The 11,889-nt window shown below is 39.8% G+C and overlaps 1 protein-coding gene across 1 annotated transcript; it reads right to left on the reverse strand.

Moving 5' to 3' along the window:
* Nucleotides 1–7,676: 7,676 nt before the first annotated feature.
* Nucleotides 7,677–8,761, reverse strand: LOC143568467 (BAG family molecular chaperone regulator 2-like). The gene is made up of 2 exons (XM_077054620.1): nt 8,218–8,761; nt 7,677–8,120 (listed from the first exon to the last, which is right to left on the reverse strand). The coding sequence occupies exons 1-2, from the start codon at nt 8,477–8,479 to the stop codon at nt 7,906–7,908; spliced, it is 477 nt and encodes a 158-aa protein (XP_076910735.1). The 5' UTR covers nt 8,480–8,761; the 3' UTR covers nt 7,677–7,905.
* Nucleotides 8,762–11,889: the final 3,128 nt, after the last annotated feature.

Genomic DNA, 11,889 nt, shown 5'->3' on the forward strand with positions numbered 1-11,889 from the left:
CGATAGAAGTTTTATTTCTCGCGCATTTGAACAAAAACTTGCGCGACCGCGAGTTAACTTAAACGAAAACTTTTCGGTTGAATTGGCTAATGGTGAAACTATTTTAATAAACTCCGTGATCAAAGATTGCACGCTTAACCTTAATGAACATGATTTTCTAATCGACCTCATTCCCCTGCCTCTTGGAAGTTTTGATGTTATTATTGGTATGGACTGGCTCTCGCAAAATCGCGCCGAAGTAATCTGCGCCAAGAAGTTGATTCGCATTCCTCGGGATAATGGTCAAGATCTTCATATCTACGGCGAGAAACCATCTAATGGTCTTAAACTTATGACATGCACTGAAGCCCGAAGACTTTTGCGGAAGAAATGTGTCGCGTTCTTAGCTCATGTGGTCAAACCCGATGAAGGAAAGAAGAAACTTTCTGAAATCCCCATCGTGCGTGACTTTCCTGAAGTCTTTCCTGATGATCTTTCTGGTTTACCTCCCGCTCAAGAAGTCGAGTTTCGTATTGATCTTGTCCCTGGTGCATCCCCCGTAGCCAAATCTCCTTATCGACTTGCACCCGCTGAAATGCAAGAATTAGCAAGTCAACTTCAAGAGTTGACCGATAAAGGATTCATTCGCCCTAGCTCTTCGCCGTGGGGTGCTCCGGTGTTGTTCGTTAAAAAGAAAGACGGTTCGTTTCGCATGTGTATCGATTACCGCGAGCTGAACAAGCTCACCATTAAGAACCGGTACCCCTTACCGCGTATTGACGACCTCTTTGACCAACTCCAAGGTGCCTCTTGTTTCTCCAAAATCGATCTCCGTTCTGGCTATCACCAGTTGCGTATCCGCGAAGAAGATATTCCCAAAACTGCTTTTCGAACCCGCTACGGTCATTTTGAATTCTTGGTCATGCCCTTCGGTTTAACCAACGCACCCGCTGTCTTCATGGATCTAATGAACCGGGTGTGTAGGCCTTTCTTGGACCAATTCGTGATCGTGTTTATCGATGACGTTCTGGTGTATTCCAAAACCAAGGCCGAGCATGAACAACATCTTCTGATGGTGTTGCAAAGCTTCGAACCGAACAACTCTATGCCAAACTCTCCAAGTGTGAGTTTTGGTCTGATGAAGTACAGTTTCTTGGTCATGTTGTAAACAAGATGGGTATTCATGTCGACCCATCCAAAATTGAAGCAATCAAGAACTGGATTGCACCGACCACTCCTACCGAAATCCGTTCCTTTTTGGGCTTAGCTGGTTACTACAGGCGATTCATTTCGAACTTCTCAAAAATCGCCTTGCCTTTAACAGCATTAACGTACAAAGGCAAACCGTATATTTGGGGCTCGAAGCAAGAAGAAGCCTTTCAAACGCTCAAGCAATTGTTGTGCGAAGCTCCTGTTCTAGCGTTACCTGAGGGTACTGACGAATTTGTCGTTTATTGTGATGCCTCCAACCAAGGTCTCGGTTGTGTACTTATGCAACGAGGCAAGGTTATCGCTTACGCGTCAAGGCAACTCAAAATTCATGAAAAGAATTATACGACTCACGACCTCGAACTTGGTGCAGTTGTATTTGCCTTAAAAATCTGGAGACACTACCTCTATGGGACTAAGTGTATCATTTACACAGACCATAAAAGCCTTCAACACATTTTTGATCAAAAGGAACTTAACATGAGACAACGCCGATGGAACGAACTCATCAGCGATTACGATTGTGAGATCCGATATCACCCTGGAAAGGCTAATGTGGTAGCCGATGCGCTCAGCCGCAAACCCAGTCAACTCAACTGTATCTTGCCGCGCACGCAGCTTCATTTCGCGCCGATCCAAAGCGATCTTGAATCGCGCATTCGCGACGCGCAGCGCGCATCGATCAGCAAAGGCAACCTACGCGCCGAGTTAGCGTGTGGTGCAGAAGCGCATCTAGTCCCTAACCTGAATGGAATTCTCTGTTATCTCAATCGCATCTGGATCCCCAATGATGAGAATCTTCGCTCTGTCATACTGAGTGAAGCGCACAAAACTCGGTATTCCGTTCATCCTGTCGCTGACAAAATGTACAAAGATTTGCGCCTTTCTTATTGGTGGCCTGGTTTGAAAAAGGATATTGCTGTGTTCGTAGCTAAATGCCTAACTTGTTCTAAGGTAAAAGCTGAACATCAACGCCCATCTGGTTTGCTCGAACAACCTGAAATTCCTGCGTGGAAATGGGAAAGTATAGCAATGGACTTTATCACCAAGTTACCCTTGACCGCAAGCAAACATGATAGCATTTGGGTAATAGTGGATCGATTGACCAAGTCTGCCCACTTTCTGCCCATTCGTGAAACCTACCGTGTTGAACAACTTGCGCATCTTTATGTCAAAGAAATTGTCTGCCGTCATGGTACTCCCCTTGAGCATCATATCCGATCGCGATGGCCGTTTTATATCTCGCTTTTGGAAATCTCTCCAATCTGCGTTAGGAACTCGTTTGGACATAAGTACTGCATATCATCCTCAGACTGACAGACAGTCTGAGCGAACCATCCAAACCCTTGAGGATATGCTTCGATCTTGTGTTCTTGATTTTGGAGGTAATTGGGATTCACACCTACCTCTGATCGAGTTCTCTTATAATAACAGCTATCATTCCAGCATCGGTATGGCCCCATTTGAAGCACTTTACGGTCGAAAGTGCCGCTCACCGATTTGTTGGAACGAAGTGGGTGAAGTTCAAATCACAGGACCCGAACTAGTTCAAGAGACAACCGATAAAATCGCCAAGATCCGTGATCATCTGCTGACTGCCAGAAGCCGACAGAAGAGTTACGCAGATCGCAGGCGGAAGCCTCTCGAATTTCTAGTTGGTGATCTTGTTCTCCTCAAAGTGTCGCCCTGGAAGGGTGTTGTCCGCTTTGGGAAGAAAGGTAAGCTTGCACCTCGTTATGTTGGTCCGTTCAAGATTCTTGCGAGGGTGGGAAAAGTTGCCTACAAACTGGACCTGCCGCCCGCGCTCAGCAATGTGCATCCAACTTTCCATGTATCCAATCTCAAGAAATGTTTAGCTGACGAGAACCTCCACATACCACTTGATGAAGTTCAAGTTGATGAGTCTATGCATTTCGTTGAGAAGCCTGTTGAGATTATGGATCGCGAGGTAAAGCAAACCAAGCGCAGTCGCATCCCTATTGTCAAAGTTCGTTGGCAGTCCAAGCGCGGAGCCGAGTTCACTTGGGAAAGGGAAGATCAGTTGAAGATCAAGTACCCGCACCTTTTCACTGCGCAACCTACTTCGAGATAAATTTCGGGACGAAATTTCTTAAAGTAGGGGAGACTGTGACATCTGCCCAATCCGACCCGACCCAGGTACCCGTTTTCGAATCCGATTCTTTTTATGATTTAAAATTTGATTATTAATCTTTGTAAATTTAACATTTAATAAATCATATATATATATATATATTACTAATAATAATAATAATAGTATTAATTTCTTGTCGCCGTCCCGCCTCTTTTTCTCTCTTGTCGCCATCTCGTCCTTTTTCTCTCTTGTCGCCATCTCGCCCTTTTTCTCTCTTGTCGCCGTCCCGCCCCTCTGCCAAACCCTTACGCCTTGAACCCCTTTTTCTCTTAACTCTTTGCTTGTCCTTTGGTTCTTCCCGCCTAAGGATGTCTGCGCAGCTCCACGCGCCAGACTCCTTACAAGGAAGCCTGCGCGAAGACCAACTGTTCCTGCGATACGCGAGGCGAACTGTTCTCGAAGCGCGCTAAGAATGGTAGTTCTTCCCGCGGCGCGCTAAGGATTATAGTTCTTCCCGCGGCGCGCTAAGAATTGTAGTTCTTCCCGCGACGCACTAAGGATTGTAGTTCTTCCCGCGGCGCACTAAGGATTGTTCTGTCTGCCTTCGCCCTCGCGCGCGCTCGAGTCTTCTCGCGCTAGACCTTAAGTCTTTTCTTCAGTTTAGGTCAGCCTGTATGCTTTTGAAATATCTTATCTTTGGTATGAGCACTGTAGGTCAGTTCCGACATCTGTCCGAAAAGCCACTTTCGGCGCAGCATGCGCACCAATCCTATTGGTTGACAGAAAAAGTGACTGACATAATCTTTTGAAATCTTCTTTTGCATGTCTTGAACAGTGTTTTATCTGACACCTCCCATGCTTTGACCTGTAACCTGTCAGCTTTTCCCCATCCCCTGCAGCTGCCGGCATATCTTTTGATATCTTTTGCTTTTGGATTCTTGTGCTTTTTAATATCTTTTGCTTGATTTGATAAGATCTTTTCCCCCTTTTAAGGGATTGTGTTCCCTTGGGTTTTCCTATAAATTAAGCTAAATTCTTGTTTATTAACACTACACACACTACACTCAAACACTCCCCAATCTCTCTCCCTTTGCTCTCTGCCGTAGATCCTCAGCGACGTCTCCAACTCCTCTCTTTGCCTCCGTCTTCTCTTCTGTTCTGCCCAGAATCTCGGTAAATAATTAATATATAATTTTTCCTTTTAAATAATTTGTTTAAGTGACTTGCATATATTCAAGACATAAAAACCAATCGTTAAACCAATAACCTCTTATTTGTAGGTTAACTTTCGCTTGTTAAAAGTTGGTTCTTGCATTATCTTTCAACACACCTTTTTCAGGTGAGTAATCTCGTACATAATCCCCTTTTATTTTTAACGTTTTTGGATGTTCATGTGTTCGTACAACTTGAGTCTTAAACTTGTTTATGAAATTTATGCGCAAAACCCCATGTGTTATGGACGTTTACTTGGCTGTTTATTTGTATGTGTGAATCATTAACCGCTTTGTTCGGCCTATTCCGAAGTTTTCATGGATCCATTAGATGAACACGGGAGACCTATCGTTTACGGTTTTCTTGTTTTGTTTACACATGCACGTATGATTATTTGTTTTTGTGCTCGATTGGGAGCACGGATTGAACTATGAGCTATGATCTATTTAGGTTTGATCACAATCTGATTACACCCTATGTTAAACCCCAGTTAAGCACATGTTGCGCGCAGTGTTTGTTATTATCTATTTATATCTATTAAACTTGATTTCTCACCGACACGCAAGTGTTGACGTTTTATTTTAACACATGTTCAGGTTTGCTGTAGCTGCTTTTGGAATCTCAAGGACACGTAGGATGTTTTCTTTTTCTTTGGACCTAGATTAAAATGTAACAAGACAAATTATGTTATTTGAATATTTTGAGTTATGATATGATTTATGTTACTTTATGTCGTGTTCTGCGCGTGCGCAGTGAAATGTATTTATTAAATATGGACACCCAAATAGTGTCGCGAGTAATGAAACAATACGTGGCGCCCCGATGTATAATCCGCCATCGGTCGGGGTGTTACAGGGTTAATGCTAATAACCGAAACGAACCGTGCACACCCCTAGTGTCATATACTTGATTATAAAAAGTAGCTTTAGGTAGCTAGTAAACCCATTATAGACGACGACACATAACCTGAATCAAGTAAATGGGCGAAAAATCTTAATCTATAAACAATAAATAAGAACTAAGCTCAAACGAGCCTGATCAAAGTGAGGTTTCTAGTGATAATGAAGATAATCAGACATGTCAAACTAATTACTAGAACGATTACCCCCTTCTCCAAATGCTCCCGTGGCTGTAAAAACTTCACAGACAGAGCTCATATATAGGATCAGTGGCGGATCTAGGAATTGGTGCACTACTTTTATATGCTTAAATTTCATAGAGTCGGTCGGGTATAAAAAATTCCGGGTCGGTTCGATGATTCGGCCAAAGCTCATTACATAATAAAAATACGATAAAATAATAAAAAAGATACCGTCATTAAAGTGTCTTAATTTACCAACTAAATTGGTTAGAGGAAAATCATGCCCGGTTTGTTGACACGTACCTCTAAGTAGATATGTCCGTCTAATTTCATCTTTTTGACTTCGCTGATAAGATGAAATGGTTTGCCTTTCGAAAGGATCCCATGAAAGATCATCAAAAATTATCTTTGACGGTTTACTACTTGAAATTGATGATCCAAGGTTCGATGGTTCACTTTGTAAATATCTCTTAATATTCAAAATACCTACAAATCAACAATTACAAACCAACAAATTAAAAACTATAAGAAACTAACAAATTCTAACAAACTAAGAAATTAAAACCAACAATCTAACTAATTAAAACTAAAGTAACAATCAAAAACAATTAACAAGAAGTCAAGAACAATTAAAACTAAAGCAACAATTTAACAAATGGATGATCATTTTATAGAAAACTTTCTAAGAAGCATTTCATCGAACACCTTGTAAGCATAATTGTTACAATAAAAAAACATTTATTCATCTCATTCTACCACCAAATTAGAAAGATTTGAGAGCTGAATGTGAGAGTTAAACAACCAAACCACTTATTAACACAACCTAGACCATATAAGACAATAGAAGAAAGCAAAAATCCCAAAAATTATTTCAACATATCGATGGGAATTGGGAAAGAACATGGAAGATCGAACATACCTTCAAAGTCGGAAGAAGAGAACGGCTGAACGGGGACGAGGGGTCAGGGGAGATAGGCTGTCTGTGTTTGAAGAGAGGTCAGGGAAAACTGAAGAGGCGCCAAATTTGTTGTCGTGGTCTTAGTGTTTTAATAAAACCCATAAGGTAAGTTGGTAAAAAAAAATAAAAACAAATCTATCCTTCAACAAGAATGGAACCTGAGACCTTAAGGTAACCAAACAAACACCATACCGGCTGAACCAGCACTTCTTTTATGTAGTGGTTCCTTTCCTATTTATAAGGTGGTTCCTTTTATATTTTCTATATATAAATAGACTATTATTTCGAAACTCGGGTGGTTTCGCGGAACCACCCACTTCTACTATAGATCCGCCCCTGTATAGGATTCGATTTTTAGTTTTTAACATGAAAACTTATAAAACCAAACCTTAAAGATAGAAAAAACAAGGTGCAATTACATATATAAATTAAAAACTCATATTTTGAGGACAATCAATCAATCATGCCCAGTAATATTTTGAGGACACCATACATTAAACACTTGTATTTGGAGGAAATATGCAATTCTGTAAGTATAGAGGAGAATATATGGAATTCATATCACTGCCATGTGTCATGTACCATCTCACGCTTTAACGCCTCAAACACCGTTACGTGGGTGCTAACCTTTTTTTTTTTTTTTTGGGGAGAGGGGGGGGGGGGGGGTGTTGGGGGCAAAGATGAGTTATAAAATCACACCATTTTGATAAGTATGCCCTATATATTAACTCATTTAACACTATTACTTAAATGAGCATGCGTCATAAACATTTTATACCTGTTAAACTTTTTTTGACTATTTTTAATTGTATATCTGTCTATTACCAAAACCTATTTAATATTGTGAAATGTCCTGTCCTGTTAGTGAGACATGTCACAAATTGTCAGCTTTACTAAAAAAAATTAAAAATAGGGATATGTGTTAGCGTTGTAGGCACCTAAAGTTGTTTAACCTCATCTCACCCTTCTATTAAAAATTATACTCGACTTTTATTGAAGTCTAGATTTTGATTTCACATCTCTATATCCAATTAAATAATAATGATATTCTTTATTTCAGTAAATAATATGATCATAACACAAGTTTTATTCTTTAAATCTTTATAAAACGTAGTAAGAATTCAAGAAATATATATGTTATACATTACACATCAAATTTGTCTAGTTCTCATTCTCTTAGTATTATAATATCACATTTCCATTTTATATTTATACAGTACCCAATAATTGGGTTTATTACGTACATACAACAATCTCCTAATTATACAAACAATTAACATTTTACCCTTGTAAATAAGAAGGTAAAATAAGAGTTGAACTTGTACGTTAAGAAATACAAGTTCACCACAATTACGGGTTATTTGTTTAGCCCTATTATACAGTAATCGTACGATAAATATGTGGCTTGGCTAATTTGCGAAGCTTCGTCACCTTGATCGCCGGATCTTGTAATAACAACACTTTGTCGTTGTCTCTAACCCCGACCATATGCAGGTGTTCTCCATCTTCTCTTTCTTTCCCTTTAAACAATAGTCTTTGCTCTTTAGCCTCCAAATTTGTTATTGTTGATAATGTCATCTTAAGTTCTCCTGTAAACGACGAATTTAAAGGGCTAATTAAAATCATTGTAACACTTGTTTCATCCAATAAAAGTAAAATGTAGTGATAGTGTAAAAAAGTGCTTACCAAAAGTAGACGTGGCGCGGATAGATATATCGTGCCACTTTGAAACCGTTGTGACCCGAATAGTAATGACACCTTCCATTACATTGTCTCCACCCATCTCTCTCCTTTGCACAAGCATACCACCAGGACGTAACTCCCATTTGACTTCACCCATTAATCTCATGGTAGTTGCATCACCACGATTGCCACCATTACCGCCGCCACTGCCGTTGCGTAGCTTAGAAAGGCCCTTTGAAAGTCTGTTTGATTTCAGTTTGATCATTTTTGTAGATTCTTGTATGTCTATTTTTTTCTCTTTATGAAGAAAGGTTAGTAAAGAGTTGTATTTATAATAAACTTGAGGACCCTTTGGATGACATGACAAGAGTAGGGGGCAACCAAACAAAACATAAAATAATTGAGCGGTGTTAGTTTAGTTTGTCTGGGTTACATGGGACGAATCAACATGAGACACGTGTCATACTTTGAATTTATCTGGTGCTAATGCACATGGGGGGCAATGACATTTCTTAAACGCGGCTTTCGCTAAATAAGCGGACCAGACACAAACTGTCGGCTCCAAAATGTTTTCTTAAACATTGATAACCGCTAATAATATCATGAATTATCTATCATGACTTTTTAAATACAAAGACTTGTACGTACATTTAATTATCTATGTTAAATAAATTAATTATCTATTGCTAAGTTTAAATTTAAAAAACGTTTTGGCCATACCGTGTATGCCGTGAGTCAAGATAACTCCACATAAGCCATTAACCAGCTAAAGCCTAACTAGTCCCAGAAATACTTTGACGCCCATTAACCAAGCAATTAACCTTTCAATTCTCGTCATTCACCCTTTTAACATTCTCTAAGGACTTAACACATCTAATGTTTAATGCCCCTTAACGCATGTGAAGAGTGGTATTACATCATGTTAGCACAACCAACTCAGCTACAAAATAGGATATCCCAAGTCCTTATAAATTTTAAAACTTATCATTTTTCTACACTAACTTCCACTCATGTGGGCATTCAAGATCCAACAAACAATATTAATGTATAAGGATTAAAATAGTAAGGGTTCTATAAGGCCATGTTCTACCACATAGATTGATATATGGTAACATAAGATTGGAAGGAGGTCGATGTACAATTGAACACTCGGCACAATCCAATCTACATCCCGTCTAGGTATAATTTGTTAGTGATATTAGTGTAATTGGGAATTAATTTGTTGATCAAGTTAATTGTAATATGAATCTAAATAAGTCGGGTGCGGGGTGCACACTTATTTGATCTTATTATAATTGGAACTTAGGGGCGAAACCCCTAAGTCATGAGGATCCAAGGGGGCAACGCCCCATTGGCGGGGGTCCAGGGGGCAGCTGTAAGGCCCAGTTACCGGTAACCCTACTTTAGTGTTGGATTTACTCATAAACGCAGTTCTAAATATCAGAGTTAATTAAAACTTTACGCGGAATATAAAACTTCAATCATAATATCTTACATAACCTTCAAATCTTGTCTTATAAAACATTCATAGTCATTTAAAACAAAACACAGTCTTTTAAAACATCACAACATTTCTTCGAGATGCCAGTATCTTCAATTCCATGCCATATGTCTTCAATCACGCGAGCTGCCTCAACCTATTTGCCTGCATGCATACTAAAAGGCAGCTACGCTGAGTGAGTTCTAGTTAATCACATAACTTACTATACATACACATATACGTGCCCGTAGGTACGCATTACATACTTAACATGTCTATCATTCTTTCATATACATTCATAACTAACCTTACGTTATAAAGAGCATTCGCCCTACATACCTCGGATATTATTAGGGTCCGGTACCCTCCATCCTCAGATGTTATAGGGTCCGGTCACCCTTCATCCTCAGATATTATTAGGGTCCGGTCACCCTTCATCCTCGGATATTATTAGGGTCTGGTACCCTTTCTTCTACATCTCCATAGCATACTTTTCTATATACATAATTGTAAGTTTCATACATACATACATCATTCAATCTTCATCTTAGAACATACATACAACGTCAAACCATTACCTGGCAGTACATGCAATTCCGAAGATCGTTCATGTACCGACAAGAAAGCATTCATACATTTCACATAATACATATATGGCATACACTTATCACTTAGGATAAGTGTATTAACTAATCACATCGAGTATGCACACAGCCCCGAAAACATAACAAGGAATGGGGCTAGAAACTCACCTGAACTCGGTTACGTTCACCGTTAATAATTATTCCTTTCTTCAGTTGGGCACGGTTAACTGTATAATAATTACATGCATCAATTAACTATTGCTACTCATATCGTACATCTATCTTTATATAACCCACAACGAACGGGGGTCCGGGGGCAGCGCCCCTGGCAGCGGGGTTCTAGGGGCGGCAGCCCCTAGCAGGGTCCAAGGGGCGGAGCCCCTGGCTGGGGTTAAGCTTGGAAAAAATTTATTTCCATAAACTGTCTTAACACATTTTCCTTTAACATTTTAAGTTATTTTCTAAGTTGGGATTATTTGTTAAGCCTAAGATAATGGGCTTAGCATCCTGTGGACTTAGTTAAATCTGGCCCATCTGTCCATTAAGTAACTGGGCCTAACTGGCCAGGCCCAAAGTCCACCTCAAGTCACTAACTGGCCGAGAACTCAAGACAGAGAACTCAGCCGAGAACTCGTGACCGAGAGCACTTGAGACCGAGATCATTGACCGAAATCATCAACTTTGACCGAGAACATCTTTTGGCCGAAAACTCGTTTTGGCCGAAAACCCTCAGGTTTGACCGAAAACTCTCAGGTCAGATGTTTCAGCTCATTTTTCTATCTTATCATTTCTATCCTTAGCTCAGTTAACCGTTTTTATGGTTTAAGCCATGAACTTAACCACTTTTCTCCACCATTTTAACCGTTATACACCCCTTATCACCATGGCTCCAAGATCTATCCCGTTTTAGGCATAAAGTTTGGACCTTTATAAGTGTAAAACGTTCTAGGCTAGATCTAGGGTTTATCATCTAGCCGTATACTACCATAAGTCCATTTCGTCCATTTTAAATCATCAAGTTTGCATTTTTATGATGTATCTAGACCTGATCTACTCTAGGGTCAAGTTTCATGGCAAATCTATCACAAAAGCATAAACTTTAAGGTTAAAGCACATACCTTTAATTGTATTTAGGCCTCGGGTTAGCTTGTTTATGATCTTGAATCGTGTATCTAGCTTGTATCCCAAAGATCAATTAATAAAAGGTTTGGTTTTGATCTTGTTTCCTTGATCTAGGTGGCGGTCGAAAAAGGAAAGGGTTTGTGTGTGTTATGGAGGTGTAGGGAGAATAAGATGGATAAGATGGATGAAAATGGAAAGATTTAGGGTTTAAGGTGTATTTATACTCCCTTAAGCCCATGGACCTAAGGCCCATCTTTCCCTTTTAGTCCATGATTAATTATCTTTAATTAACCTCCCCATATTTCCCTTTTACCTTCTTACTATATATCTATTTACTCAAGTAACTTTCCATTATAAGAAATAATATGTGAAATATTATTATTTGAAAATTCGGGATGTTACAGCAGCGCCCCTGGTAGCAGGGTCCAAGGGACGACAGCCCCTGACAGGGTCCAAGGGGCAGAGCCCCTGGTTGGGGTTGAGTTGCCA

The sequence above is a fragment of the Bidens hawaiensis genome, unplaced genomic scaffold (assembly GCF_021521415.1).
Source record: "Bidens hawaiensis isolate Kalapana, Puna unplaced genomic scaffold, B.hawaiensis_p1.1 tig00023994_1, whole genome shotgun sequence".
In the NCBI taxonomy this organism is placed as follows: domain Eukaryota; kingdom Viridiplantae; phylum Streptophyta; class Magnoliopsida; order Asterales; family Asteraceae; genus Bidens; species Bidens hawaiensis.